At 41.7% G+C, this 15,766-nt stretch overlaps 1 protein-coding gene across 4 annotated transcripts in view; it reads right to left on the minus strand.

Annotated features, from left to right (window-relative positions):
• Positions 1 to 15,766, minus strand: part of TECPR2 (tectonin beta-propeller repeat containing 2) — a 70,146-nt gene that overhangs the window by 51,952 nt on the left and 2,428 nt on the right. For all 4 annotated transcript variants that reach the window (XR_010921163.1, XM_067555027.1, XM_067555028.1 and 1 more), the window contains exons 2-7: positions 10,777 to 11,059; positions 10,517 to 10,645; positions 7,392 to 7,523; positions 6,195 to 6,352; positions 4,379 to 4,691; positions 3,414 to 3,546 (exon numbers count right to left, since the gene is read on the minus strand). Coding sequence is in view for 3 of the 4 variants with exons in the window: in XM_067555027.1 (XP_067411128.1) it covers positions 3,414 to 3,546; positions 4,379 to 4,691; positions 6,195 to 6,352; positions 7,392 to 7,523; positions 10,517 to 10,645; positions 10,777 to 10,995 (1,084 nt within the window). In the remaining variant the exon portion in view is untranslated. The remainder of the gene's footprint in view (positions 1 to 3,413; positions 3,547 to 4,378; positions 4,692 to 6,194; positions 6,353 to 7,391; positions 7,524 to 10,516; positions 10,646 to 10,776; positions 11,060 to 15,766) is intronic.

The following is a 15,766-nucleotide window of genomic DNA, read 5'->3' on the forward strand; positions in this document are numbered from 1 at the left end:
AGAGACCCTTCATCCTGTCTGCTACTGCGATAAAGAGTTGGTTTGATTTGCAAAACGGTCTTCTCCCTTTTGATATAGAAAGTCAGTGCCTACCTGATATCTAGGGAATGGAGACTTCTTCCTTAAGCCTCATGCCAATAGCAGGGAAATGAATACTGGGAAGATGATGCCCTGGCTCAAATGAAACTGGGATACCACCTTAGGGAGGATGGCTAGATATGGTCACAACTAGACCTTGTCCTTATGGAACACCACATATGAAGGTTCAGACGTCAGAGCCTTGAACTCAGACACTCTCCTAGCTGAGTTTTTTTGTGACCAGGAACGCCACCTTTCATGAGAGGTAGAGGAGTCAGCATGTTGCTAAGGGCTGAAAGAGAGGCTGCATTAGGCTGGAGAGCACCAGGCTAATGTTAAGGTCCCATGCTGTTATTGGATGGTGAACTTTGGGGTATAGTCTGTCCAGGTCTTTGAGGAAAATGGGTCACCATTGGATTGGCAAAGACTGATCAACCATCCACCCTAAGATGGAATGCAGAGATTGCCACTAGGTACACCTTTTACGGATGACACTGCAAGACCTAGCTGCTTCAAGTGCAGCAGACAGTCCAAAATGAAAGCTAATGCTGCTTGCGTCGGGGAGATGCCCAAATGGAGAGACTATCCCAATTCTACCATGCGCAGCACCCATCTATCCAAGGTTATCTGAGCCCATGCATGAGAGAAATGGGATAAACAGTTCAGGAAGCAGGGAGAAGGATCCTTGATCTGGTCTGGTGTGCCAGCCTCAGGCACACCCTCAAAATGGTTACTTGGAGCTGGAGGACTGCCTCGCCAAGCACCGCCTTGGTTGGATGGAGGTTGAGGTGTCCTATACCTGTTATTTCTGCCCCGCTTCCTAGAGTAGTCCTGCCTAGGCTGCACAGGATAAAACTGCCAAGCAGGCTGTGGCTCAGAATGCTTCCTTTGGGTGGATGGCATATGAAGCCCTAAGGATTTCAGTGTTGCCCTTGAATCTTTCAGACTGTGGAGTTTGGAGTCCACCTGCTCTAAAAAGAACCCCGAACCTCTGAACGACAACTCTTGTTTGTTGGACCTCTGGGGGAGGCTTGACATGTGCAGCCGAGAGCTCCTTCTCATGGTGATCACAGATGACATGGTCCGCATGGTCAAGTTCACCGTGTCCAGGGCAGCCTGCAACGAGGTCCTTGTCACTGCCTTGCCCTCTTCCACAACCACTCTGAATCCTGATCTGGAGTTGGCCAGGAGCAGCTCTTTGAACCTTGTCATGATCTCCTATGAATTAAAATTATATTGGCTCAATATTGCTTGTTGGTTTGTGATGCGAAGCGAGAGCTCCCCAGTGGAGTACACCTTCCTACCAAAGAGGTCCAGCTTCTTCGAGTCCGTGGACTTGGTGTTGGGCCTTGCTGCCGCCCCTCGTTCTCATTTACTGCCACTACCACCAGTGACTCTGGCTATGGGTGGGTAAAGAGGAACTCATACCCTCTGGAGGATGTAAAGTTCCTTCTTTATATCCCCTTAGCCGTGGAAGGGATAGAGGCTGGTGTCTGCCACAATGTTTTGTAATTACTCTGACTGGTTTTAATGTGGGGCTGTGCCACCCTTGAGGGGCCCACTGATGCTAAGATGTCCAACATAGGGTCCACTGACTCCGTCACTTCTGCTTGGAGTCCAAGGTTCTGGGCCACTCTTTGCAATAGATCCTGGTGAGCCCTGTTATCCACTGGAGGTGGTGCAGTAGAAGTCCCTGCCACCCCCTCGTCAGGAGAAGGATTATGAGAATGCTCTGGCTGGTACCAGGCCTTCCTGACCCTTTGGATCACGGGTTTTTGCACAGTGCTGGGTTGACATGCTCTGTGTCAGGATCAGGCCGTGCCAGAACCTGCACCATACTCTGTGCCAGCCTCGGCGCCAGGCAGTATCAAGCATTCCTCATGCAACCAGGGAGCCCATTTATCAGAGGCGATAGAGTGGGAATACCTAGTAATACTCCTGGGCCTGGTGGTATGCCCACGAGGTACAAAAGAGCCATTGAGCAGGCCTCTGCCCCTGCACTGGCCAAGGTCCCATAAAGGAAGTATGCCCCTTCTCCTCCCTGCAGCAATGCTGCTCCGACCAGTGCCGACTACGGCTGGAGGTGTACGACTCCACCTCTGAGTCCGATACGGATAGTGGGGACCATGCAGTGCCAAGGGAGGTGCCGGAGAGTGGTGCTACGGAAAGGTGACTGGTGCCGCATCATGGCAGGTTTGCCTCTAGATGGCACCACACTTTGCTGCAGTGCCAGAGGTCTTAATTCTAGTGAGGGACTGCTATGCCATCATTGCTATCAGGTCCCTAGCCACCTCAAAAGTGTGAGGGGCAGAAGGAAAGTCCAACTCTTCCATCTGACTCTCCCTTATGGGTGAGTCCACTGGTGCCGGACTTGACAGAGCCCTTTGAGGGTCCAAAGTCAACAGTCCTGCCTCTGGTGGGGGAAGGTGCCAGGTGCTCTGGCATGGGAAGCAGACTTAGCACTGTTTGTTCCTGCTGCCTTCACTGTGGTCGAACACCGTCGATTAGTCTTTTTATGCCTGTCGTGAGACACCAGCGAATGGGAGAAGGAATGCTGGTGCCTAGTTCTTTTTCGGCACTGTAGACTCTCTAACAGAGGCCAGCGCACTGAGTGCTGGGTCCGAGTGGCCTGGAGCCAGTTGGGGACAGAGAGCTGCCTCCATGAGGAGGTGTTTAAGTCTAACATTCCTCTCCTTGTTGGTCCTAGGATAGAATCCCTTCCAAATCCTACAGTGATCAATCTGGTGGGATTCCCCCAGGCACTTTGGCAGGATTTGTGGGGGATGGCCCTTTGGCATAGGTTTACGGCAAGTCCCATACAGTGCTCCGGGTCCTGAGAGGGAGGAAGACAAGTGGGGGGGACTCCCCCTAAAGAAAACGTTAGCTAACTAGAATTAGTTAGTAGTAGTTAGCTAATCTAACTATTTGCAGGAGCCACAGTAGAAGACCACTGGGGAAATGCTTGCCAAAGCAAGAGAAGATAGAAGCTCCAATGACTGTCACCAGATAGTAAAAAGGAACTGAACAGGCAGAAGGCTGGCGGGGCCCTGTATATGGCGCCACAGAGGCGCAACTCCAAGGGGTGCCTGCACTGACCCAATGGGTACCACTAGGAGAAAAACCTTCTGACTGTGTACATGGTGCACACACACCTACTTGGAATCGACATGAGTAAGCACTCGAAGAATCTAAGCCTTTTATAATCTTGAGAAACAAGGAGACAGTTCTACAGAAGTTGCTAGAGGACGTTTCTTTAAAGCAACAGTACAAGAACACCTTCCATGCAACACTTTCTTTAAAAAAGTACAAATTAAAGTTGACAAATCTATACAAACCTATTGAGACAAGTCCTTCAGGTCTACTTGAAATTCTTATTATGTCTCTATCTCCCTTTAAGAGAAAAATCTCATTGTCGGTACAGGATACAGACACAATATCACCAGATCCTTCCAAGCCACCTATCATAGCCTGTTTAAAAAACACATGTAAAAAGCATTCATTAAAAAATTACTACTTAAACTAAACTAAAGATATTGCTAGGAGGATCAGACAGGTGCTTTTTTCCTTATTAAAAGTTTATTGGATTTTAGGTAATACCACCAGAAACAGAGGGGACAAAGCACTCCAGAAAGAAGGAAAGAACCATAATGGAAAAAGAAAATCAAAGAGAAGAACAGATGGCTCTTATAAGGCTCAGTGAATGGACAGCATATAAGTGGAACTGTGATACAGAGTCCAAGACTTTAAAAAAAATGGATTATTAAAGACAGGCTTCTAAAGTCCATATTTAAGCAGCTAAATAAGTGGCTTGATTTTCAATAGCGCTGAGCACTAGCAAAGAAAAGTTCACATTAAGATGTATGGAGACCCCAAATGCAAGGAGTATTTTTAAAATAATGGAAGTGAGGTATACACTGGAGGGGAGAGGACAAAGTTTGAGATACATTATACAATGACAACTCCCTTAATCTTTTTTTTTTTTTTTTTTTAAATATAAAGCATGAACAATAGAATTTTAGACCTATGTACATTTTTGCTAGGTGTGTGAAATTCATCATTTCTGTATTTTAGACTGTAAACCTTAGATATCTAACATTTACAATAGTTTATACTATCATTTATCTTATCTATGACAAAGTTAACGTAACCATAATTCTAAAACCTTTTATAAAAAAAGAAGTTTAACAACTCATTAGGTCACTACAACATAACAGATGCAGACAAATATGCAAATATAGACAAGGGTTAATACTGATATGATGCCAATCTGTTAAGGAACCAAATATGCATCCACACCTACCTGGTTTATAGTGTCAAATAAATAGATACTATATTCATTCCAGCTCAGCACCCATCCTTCCTGGGAAAGGCAAGAAATGAGCCCAAGGTGTTTCTCTGGGAAGCTGCAACTTCCTTTGTCAGACTCCTCCAACCGAGGATACAGTTCAAAAGGTTTTATTCCTCCAGCAAATACATCTTTTAAAATAAACGTAGCCTGCACAGTTCCATGAACATCAGACTTCCAGAGGCGTAGCCCAGGTCTTGAGGCAAACAGTGTCAGGTCACTTTGCTTACACAGTCCAGGTATAAAACATGCTCCAAATTTGCCAGTGCTAAGATGTAAACAAATATCTGTAAGAAACTTGTACACAATTTTTTTTAAAAACAGAAAAAGGAGAAACTAGGATATTTAGTCGCTGAGTTTACAAGCACAAGTTGAACAAAAACTATTTTCCATTGCTTCCACCAACAAGGTGGTATGAGAATCCATAGTCTGCAACACACAAGTTTGAGTTAACATGAGTTAAACAAGGATATAGCCTCAAGACACAGAACTGTTCTCTCAACTCTAGGGAGAGTGTGGGGTGGGGAATACAGAAAGAAGAAGAGTGTCCTCCCAACATCTCTCATGATGATGCCCTCCCCTCCTCAATTCTTCCTACAAAAGAGATCCCTCATTTTAGTGACCCTTCCTCCAGAGGGAAAGTCTACACATTGCTTCCCCCAGAACCAGGAAATGCTGAACATTCAGTTGACCATAGAATCATTAGGGAATGATGCTGGTGACTCCCAGCCTCTGCAAACAACGGGCAGGCCTCAAGTCCTGTATTCTGATCCCCTGCAACCAGACAGCATTACAACCTCTGGAGGAGTCCCCTCACGTACAGAAATAATACAGTCACAACAGCAGTATTAGAATTACTATGGCCCAATGGTTGTCTAGGATGTGAGACACGCAGGTTCAATTTCCTGCTTTACCATGGACTTCCCATGTGACTGCGGGCAAATCACTTACCCTCTCTGTGCCTTAGTTCCCCATCTGTAAAATAGGGGATCCCTAAAAGGAGATGGGCACTACTAGGATAAAAACTGAACATTGAAATGTCATGAAAATGACTGAGTTAGTCACAGGAAACACACACTGGCATATGCCTAATGTGTATTATAAACATTCCTTCAACACTCAAATATCCTCAGGCTGTGTAAAGATATACAATTATTGACAGCATCATTCGGTTCTCAGACTGCCTTTTTTCCTTCCATATCCAATAAAGGTTAAGCAACAGGATATGCCAGCAAACTACATTACAGAATTTATTTTTTATTATAAAAATAAAGGTACTTTTCAACTTGTCATCTTTTTAAGTATTTGCTGTATCCTTTCACTATTAAAGAGTCAATTATAGTAACTGAGGCTATTTTATCACTTTCATGTTACACAGGAATTCTAAAAGCTCATCCACAAAACTGAACCCTCTTTGGTGACTGCTATGTTTGTATCAAGCCACAGCAGCTTCCAAATTGATGGGATGAAAGTTAAACATTTTATTTTAAACGGAAAGAAAAATCTCGCATAGTACGGTTGTGAGAGGGTTACACATTCACAATCATACTTTTCAATAAGGCAGAGCCATTTCACTGAAAATGAATAATAGAAGGAATAAAGATAGTTAAATCTCTGAAGGTTAGGTATTAATATAAGTGGCTGCTGTGGTTAACAAGTCTGAGCAGAAAATGATGCTTCATTAATCTCACTGCTCAGATCACTGGGGTCTCTAGTCTTTTCTGCAAAGCTAGGATTAAAAGAAATGCCTACATAAAGATTTGAGAGTTACTTTTTTCTAGGCTGTGTTCCAACTTGCTTGACAGATTTTTCTTCTGTGTAAAAAAGTAGCGCTCTCTGTAAAGTAGAGGCCAGCAGCACTTTCTGGCTATAATCCAACTGTACAATTGAAGATGGCTCTTCCAATACCAGACTGGAGTTGCAAACACCCTTTAAAGACACATGAAATTAAAAGTCAAGCTTTTTTCAAATTAAAATATCTGGTAGTAATTTTTTTTTTATTTATTAGAAAGTATACTGGTTGCTTTAAGTACTAACAGATTAAAAAAATAGTTTGAGCACTTTCAAAAATTGTCCCTTGAAATTCAGTCAAATGGATTTCAAACTGACTGACATCCAATTGGTCTGTGTGGCTTATATGTATAGATAGCTCCACACTATGAAGTTCAGCTTCTACTGGCATACTAGCTATCACATTTGTTTGAGTTCAATGGGAAACCCACAATACATTCCCCCATCCATATTCCTCCATCCAACTGATGGAGTTCACAAGAGAATGAGATGCTGAACCAATTATTGGCATTAAATCCTTTAGCATCCATTCAGATTAAAAAAGCTCGAGGTTAGATTGGGAGAGCATTTCCTCCCTCAAGTAGATGCAAATTAATACCTTTATTCTCAATTTAACTGGTCAAGGTAAACCTTATGTAACATGTTATTTACACAATCCCTCAGGAAGATTAAATTCAGTGGTAGTATTTCACAAAGCTACCCAGTGGACCCCAGCTTCATTTTCACTGCACCCCCGGTCCGAGGGTGGGAATGGTGGCGAGGATGGATGCAGTTCTAGCTCTGATGGTAGTAGGGCTGTTATCAACTGAGATATGGAGTGTTATTGAAGAAGCACTGGATCGCTGTGGTAAAGAAGTGCCTTGCAATGCTGAATAGTAATCTTACCAGTGAATTAAAAAGGGGCACTGATTGTACTCTAAAGGAAACTGCATCCAGTCCACTTCAGACAGAAAGTTGGTGGGTATTGCTGAAGGAGAGAAGTAGATGCAAAAATAGGAAAAGACGAACATTCTCTACATTAGTTGTAATGAAGAAACCATAGTGCTCCCCTTGCCTTACATATAAACAACCTGACTATGAAGAACTGAAGATGTAACCATCTGCTAAATATTTAGATACATTAACATTTTCAGAAAATTCTTAAGCCAGAATTCTAGCCTCTAAAAGAAATATTTACCTGATCTAAATCCAAAGCAGAATAGACAATTTTCCCGTTGTCATCACCAGAGAATAATTTCATTCCATTGGGACTCCAAGCCAAGGCTGTGATGCTGCTTTTGTGGATACCAGCTACATCAAATCGCCGAAGCTGCGAATTCACATCAAGGGAACACAAGAAAGAGTAATGGGGAGGGGAAAAGACAGACACCAGGCCTACTCAGTGACTCAGCTTTATGTATAAGCCCTGAACAGACAAAGTTAAGGTTATTTTCATTCCTGAATCAGTAATTTTATTTAAATTTCATCATACATCAGAAATTGCATGAAAGTGTTTTTGAAAGAATAGGACTAAAGAAAAAATTATTACTTCCATAAGATTAGTAAATGATTAACAATATACTCACAAGATATTTCATTACACATGGATTTCCTGGTCCTCACTGTTTTAAGATGTGCAAAATCATTATACAACAATCTATTAAGAAAGAACCATTATTTACCCTACAGTAACTATGTTTACCTGATAGTTTACCCTACCTATCCAACTGAAGAATGAGAAAATATCAGGAGTAGAAACTTCTTCCCCTGTACTCCTATGGAACCTCTTCTGTGTTTCCTAGGCAAAGTTACAAGGCTACTTCTGTTTGTAAAAGGCTTTTGTGAGAAGGGTCCCTAAAGAGAGACAAGGAAGGAGATTGGATGATGTAGCCATAGGCAACAACATCCAATACCCATCTGTAAGTAGTTCCGTCTGCCTAAGCTCAGAGGAAAGGGGTAAGGTGGTTTCTGAAAGTCATCTCAATGATGGTCTTGTCGTAACTATTGATGATCTGTCAGGGTCTTTTTTGTGGGAAGAAAGAGGAAGATGATGGGTGCAAGTATTGGGGTCACTTTCTAGGTAGGTACTTGGACTAGCAACTGTGCAAGACAGATGTAATTCTCTGCCTCTCGGGTAGCTGGTGTGACAATTTGGGAATCTGTCTACAATTTATGAACACAGTGAAATTATGAACTCTGTATCAGGCTGCAAATTTCATTATAAATGTGCAGCATTTTGCCTTCTCTATTGCCAGTTTGCCTCCATGTTGTGCTGAAGTCCCAACACAGAGCTGACTCCAGAGGATAGCTGATTATAAGCATATACAATCACTGGAAATCTATTCACATTAGACAGACTGGTCTCTGTCTAGAAGAGCTGGGAGAGGGTGTGCTTAGGTACAATGGAATCCAAAGTCACCATTTTGCCCAGGAGGTAGGCAGTTGGACAGCAGGTTCCAGCTCTCAGAAGAAGCCAGATAGAAGATCTGTGCTGGAAAGTAGGCCTAAGAACCCCGTGACTGAGGTAGTGGCTGGACTCCATTCAAGCACTAAGTTTGAGCACAGGGATCCAGGGACAAATGGACCTATGACAGCTGGTACCGGAACAGCTTGCAGTACACAAAACTATAATGCCCAGGGATCTGATTGTTACCTTGGAATGTCAGATAATACAATGCCTCATCTGTTCTTGAGCTAAACAGGTCCACACCCTCCAAGAATACAGTCCACAATTGGGGCTGTAAAGCCTGGAAGCCATTGACAGATGGTGTCGGGGCTGTGGTGACTGCTTCGCCTGGGGAAAGAGAAGATTCCTTTGGTAGGAAGAGGAGTTGGAGTGTCTTCCTCTCTACTTCTACCATGTCCTTAGAGGACCCCTCTGATCCAGGAGGTGGTGTCCTCACCAGCAATGCCAATGACAACTGCAATCTCCTTTTCATCAAGACACAAAGGTGCCCCACTCTGAGATCTATTAGAAGACGGCCATAACAGCAGGTTGTAGTGGTACTGGCTTGACTGTGGATGGCCGATGCATTACAAGTCCCACACTGGGACTTGATACTGCATGTCTCATTGAAGGTAGTGTCCCTGTCTTTCTGGCAATGGTTCCTTGCTCAAAACAGAGGCGAAGGAAAGGCTCAGTGTTGGAAACAAGCAGCTCGCTGGGAATGGTGATGAGGATGGATGCAGTTCTAGCTCTGATGGTAGTAGGACTGGCCTCAATGCCTGTTCAATGCTGAGTAGAGTAGTGAGGGGGACTCCAAGGCATATCTCAGCGTGTGCATAAGTTCTGTCTCTTGAGCCATTATGGGCACAGGTCTTGGTATTATGTCTATCTCAGTGGGACAGTCTCCATCTGCCTCTGTGTCACTGATGGCATTATCTTTCATTGATGTTGATGATTCTGAATGCTTATCTCAGTCTAGAATCCTCTCTGTAGGGTGGATGTGTTATCCACTGCATGGCTCTGTTTGCACTTGATGCGGTAGCTCCTTTCTGATCCAGAGGATGCCCCCAGTCAGTACCAAGACCTTTGGTGCAGAGGTACATATGGCTGGCATTGTGGATGCTGGTGATAGCTCCAAAACCAATGGTACTTTCTTTGCTTTCCCTTCCCAGATGGGTCTGGGGATGCAGTACATAGGCACCAGAGTTATCGAAAACAAAGTCTACTACCCTCACAGATTTCTCCAAGAGTGGTAGTTTGAGCCACACATCTTGAGATTTCTGGGTGCAGGATGAAAAGGAGTGGCAGACAGCATATTTCTTGGGGATGTGTTTTTCCCCAAAACAGAACAGGCATCTACTATGTTCATCTAGTCAATCACAAGAAAGACAGGGTTTGAACACAGTGGGTTTTGACACTGCCACAGCTAGTGGTTAGCGTGAAGCATCTCACCCTGCTGTACAGGAAGGTCTCCCCCAATCTGTCCTAACTGCTTCTTTCCCCTTTTGGGAGTGTGAGACAATGACCAATAAAAACAAAAAAAAATCAAATGAAGTTACTGAAAAGTAGAAGTGAACATGACATTTCTTCACAAGAGAAGAAGTCTGGAAATCAAAAGCAGGTGACACTGGACATAGTCCAGATTACATCTCATTGCCACTAGTGGAAAAAGAACTGAGGGAGGACTGCGGCCATCCCACCCTTTACCTCCTCACACTGTAGCATGAGGTAGCACAGGGTGCATGAACAGGCCTGATGGACACTGCTAGACAAATGATTCCAAGCACACACACACCTGCAGTGAGATCTACACTGACTCACACTCAAAGAAGATCATATTTAACATAACTGAAGTTGTAACCAAATTTAACATTTACCTGTTTGTTTCTTCCAGGCAATGAAGAGACAAGTTGAAAAATTGCAACCCGGCCTGAAGCTGTACCAATAGCGACAAGATCATCAAAGCAGCTCAACAACTTTACAACAGTTATAGATTCAGTCTTCCCCTTTTGAAACAAGACAAAATTGTAAAATTAAAGAAGTTTCCTGAGGGAAAGAACTGAAGTGCTAATTTGCCACCAACATCTGTAGCAGTATTGATAACCTTCTGATGACAAAGTTAGGCACAGATTTTTACCTCAAAATTGTATTTTTTCATCTGGTTTAAGTGTCTGCAGTACAGATAGAGCATTCCAATGCTACTGCCCACAGCAATGTAGTCCTCATTGGTATCAAGTGCTGTGAGGTACACCACAATGGAGCGAAATCCCTTTTGAACCTTTGAGGGAATGGCATTGAGGAGATAGTAGAGAGGGCAAAACTCCTTAAATGTAACTGGTGGAGTGGCAGATGCCATGGCAAGGGTTAGTTTCAGCAGCCTACAAGCTGGAATAAATAGACTGACTTCACAGTAAGGAAACCTGAAAAACAAAAAACACCTTTAGTAAAAATTTACACTTTCCAAAGACGCTAACAGAACAGTTGTAGTTTGGTACAAACAGCAACCAAATAAAATAAAAGTCTCACTTAGTGTAACAAATAATTCTACAGTAAGAAACTGAACATTTCCACTCAAATTACCATCAGCACCAAATGGTGTACATCGTAATTAACTCAACAGTTGATTAGCAATTTTCTCTCCAACCCTGAGCTGCACAGAACTGCCTGGACTGAGCCCAAATACAACATTCCATTCTCAAAAGAGAAGGAAAAGGCATCAACTGACTATAGTACAATTCATTCCTAATTTGATTACTGTAAAAGTAAAATCAGATCAACATAAAGTTAAAAGAATTGAGTGCTCACTGCATAGCACAGAACAAAACATGCAAGTACATGCAGGAGAAAGACTCTATAAACACTGGGCTCAATCCTAAAAGTGCTGAGCATCCTCAGTTTCCATTAATTATAATAAAAGCATAGGATACTCTGCAAGCTTGGGTCCTTTGACACCATACTAAATGGTGTCTACACCCAATTGCTTAATCCCACCCCAGGATTACAATTATATTAGGTACATATTTAAATTATCTCAATATTTAGCAACTAAATACAAGAACAAATATTAACGAGATAATTATGTTGGGGGCAATGCAAAAGTGATGAGGCACCCAATTTGACAGGAACATGCAGAGACTTGTTTAGTTATCTCATTTAGAAAAGTGATGGGGAAAGTAGTAAAAAAAAAAAAAAAAAGTGCACATAAGAGTTTCCGGTTATGGTTAATTTGCCAATTTCATGCTAAAACAAGAGCTGCTGGGTTTATAGAATGTTTAGGAGAGAATGTGGTATCTTCTCGGGAATAAAGGAAAGGAAGCATAGTTTGCTTCCCTTGGGGTTTAAGTGTATGATTATTTTTTGTACTAATTGTCTCAGTTGCTTTCTGAAACATTCTCCCTAATCATGTAACATGTCAAGATGTTAAATGATGCAATTAAGAACAGAAGCCTCTGCTTACAGGATCACAGCCTTGACATAAGTCTTTTTTGCAGCAGCAGCAGCAGCTAGTCTTTTCATGGATGACTTTAAAAGATAGGAAAGAACAGAAGTATTCAGGTTTTGAATTTCATTAGACTGGAGGCTATTTTGATTAATAAGACAATTTTGATCCAGCCAAAAAATATCTGCAGCTTTTAAAGCCAGGATTTCTTGATTTCTGGGTAGAAGAAAGTCTGCTATATGAGCCCAAAAACACAACTCTGAAGCTTAAAGAAAAAAATGTAATAATTAATTCTAAGAATATAATAAAAACTGGGTTTAAAAATTCTAAACATGTCTAAAATCTCAACTATTCTGTGAAGCATTCTTGCTATAGTGACCATATACATGTACAGTATGTATCCAGTTGTGCCTGTACGGTATGTTCTTTGAGGCAAATAAATGTTAGTTTGGCATACTGTTACTAAGCACCGTGCACATTACAGTGCTAAATAAACTGAATTTTTAAAAGATGCACATTCATCATTTTAACATCTCCATCACAGTGAATGATTCTGGTGCCTTAATTTTCAAGATTTCACTGTTATTTTCCCAATAGAATTCAGTGTGCTATCTTTAGATCCTGAAACAGTTACTCTTACAAGTAGTCCCCACTGAATCTAAGGGGATGACTTGGTTGCTGCTGCTTATACTATTGACATCTGCACGTAATTGCCTAGACTAGACAAGATGGCATGAGTAGGGTTGCAGGACTGTGCCCATGGTTTGTGACAGGAAGAACTAACTAGCAGAGGACTCACAGAAATCTAGATGCTCACAGCTATTCCATGGTAAATTCTATTAGTTACCAGAACTTATGTAATAAATATGTAAGCTCTGTCCTCGGACAGTTTTACCCCCTATAACTATGATATAATACCACTAATCTGATAAAGATTGTTGAGAGGTTCAACTGATTAGTGTTTGTAGTGAAAAGTGCTTATGGAATCAAGATAGTATTAAATTAACCAGTTTAAACATAACATATTTCTTCAACATCTTTAAATGCTATCTTCTCTTTTCTGTACTGACTCCTGGAAGCTCCTATCATTAGTTTATCCAAAACACTGCTGCCAAAAATCTCTCATCTGCTATTCTGATCACTCCACAGCTGGAATAGTATTACCAGCTTCCTCTCTCTTTCAGACTTGAATCTAGTCTCCTTACCCTCAACTTCAAGGCTGTATATAAATCTGACCCTGCCTGTTACCTCAGCTTTCATCACTTCACCCTCCCCAATTCTTGTCCTATGCTCCTTCCACCTTTTTCCTTCATACTTTTTGTCGCCCCTACCACTCACAATTCCAATTCTTGCCCATCTTCCCCTCCCCCACCACATTGCCCTTGTGCTTGGAATAATCTTATTTTTCCTGTGCACAAAACAATCTTGCTCTCCTCTAAATTCACTTTTTTAGGCTTGATTTCCACCACTAATTCTCCATTCCACCTTTACAACTCAAGGCCAACTATTAAAAATAAATATAACTAAACAAAAATCCATTAAAAGAAACAAGATGTGAGAAAACCTACAAAGCAACATCCCCTTCCCCTCCCACTGCTGTATTCCCATCTTGCCATGGGATTTTTACTAGTTTAAATCAAAATCAAAAAGTCTCCTGCAGGCAGGAACTGTAGATGAAATCCCTGTCCCACTGAAGACAATGGGTGTTTTACCATTGACTTCAATGCAGTCAGGATTTCACCACACATATTTTTTAGTCTGACAGTGATGCCATATGAAAAAAGTTATTTTGCTTAAAAACACTATAAAAGTCTCCAGAGACTCTCTCATACATTCAAATATTAAAAACTTTATCACAGACTATTGGGCCTTTGTCACAAACTACTCATGAGTACTCCCACTGACTTCAGTGAAACTACTCTTGAAAGTAAGGATTGGATCAGTCACTATTTCTGACAATTCCTTTGGTCTTTTTCCAATACAAATAATAGTTTATTTTATAATTTAAGAAGTGTTTATAAAAAGTACATCAGCAGCATTTGTACTTGTGAGGATTAGTTTATTTTACAATATCCTTAGGAGATAGAATATTATTTTCCCCTCTCTTTAAGGCTGGGAACTGTAAGCGTCCCTGACCCTGCAAGCCATCCCACCTGAAAAGACCTCTGTGATACTCTGCTTGGGTGTAAGGGTGCACCTGCTTGGAACAGCTAGCACGAGCAGTGCCTGCATGAATTACTCTGGACCACAAAGCAAGTAAACGGCAAATCCAGGACTATAAGAATTTGGGGAACCATAACTAATTGCCAGGGTTGGTTTTTTGTTTTAGTGGGTTTTGTTTGTTTGTTTTTGAGCCAGGGGATAGAGGCGGCTTAATGTACAGAGGAAGATGTCAGATTAGAAATCTCATCCTTAATCCATTACATAAATTCCTACCTCAACCCAAGGTGGTTTAAACCAATAGTTATCAAAAAACTAAAATCTACTTTTGATTCTCTGTGCTACATTTGGCTCCCACAATTAAAAACAGATTAATCAGTTTCATTTTCTAGTAGTTACACAATCAGCTTCACTTTGAAGTTCTCACTTTCTACCTGACTCTAACTTTTGTGCAGCAATCATTACAAGAGGGGAACATGTAAACCAAGGCTAGAGTGTCCTCCTTTGTTTTGTTTTTTTTAAAACTAATGAAAATGTGTTTTGTAGGTTAAGCACAATGGGCCCCAATTGTCCACTGCCTTGCACAGTGACTTACCTCTGTGCAAAATTAATGCAAAGTTGTAAAACCCTACACAATCAAAATAGCAGTATTCAACACCCACTTTGCACAAACATAAAAGTACAAGACTGAAGAATCAAGTTTCAAACATACATTTTGAGTTTAAACTACTAGACAATAATCTTTGGGTCACACAGGCCCTCTCTTCTTTACTGATTAGTTGAGGATAGCATCTACTTTTCCCCTTCATTATTAGCATCAGGGAAACTGAAGACAAGAGGCTGGTATAACCTGCTTTCCCAGACCAATTTTAGGAATGAACCTGCATGTTCAGTGGAATCAACAATTGTCATTCTCAAGAACGTGATTGCCATATGTGGCAAATAAGGGTAGGTTAAAACAACGAGAGTTCTGTGGCACTTTAAAGACTAACAAATTTAATTTTAGCAGGCATATGCTTTTGTGAGGCTCAGCTCACTTCGTCAGATGCAGAGGTAGAAATGAGAAACATAGGATCATCATATACATATACAAGTGCGTAGAGAACAATGGGGAATGTGGATGAAAGCTGGGTATTTGAGGTCTAGGTTAAGTAAGAGATTTTGCAGTGGAAATATAAGCAGCATGAAGTGCCTTATTATGATGCACTCCACAGCCCCATGAAGAAAAGGTGCTCCCTTCCCCTTCAATCCATAAGAAGCTCAATTAGCCTTTCTAGATATTATGTCTCTACTACCAGTAATGAGGACTAGGACTCAACAGCTGCAAGGCATGAAAGGGAAGATGGTCTTGTATTTAAGGCACAAGACTGAGAATGGGGAAATAAGGATTCAATTCTATGCTCTGCCACAGACTTGTGGGACCTCAAGGAAATTATTGCATCTCTCTGTGCTTCAGTTCCCTGTTTCACACCCTTTGTTTTGTTATTTAGATTTAAGTTCTTAGGTCAGGGACCTTCCCTAATTATGT

Source organism: Emydura macquarii, unplaced genomic scaffold (genome assembly GCF_026122565.2).
Source record: "Emydura macquarii macquarii isolate MOO-44397 ecotype Brisbane River unplaced genomic scaffold, CSIRO-AGI_Emac_v2 contig_1551, whole genome shotgun sequence".
NCBI classification, from domain to species: Eukaryota; Metazoa; Chordata; order Testudines; family Chelidae; genus Emydura; species Emydura macquarii.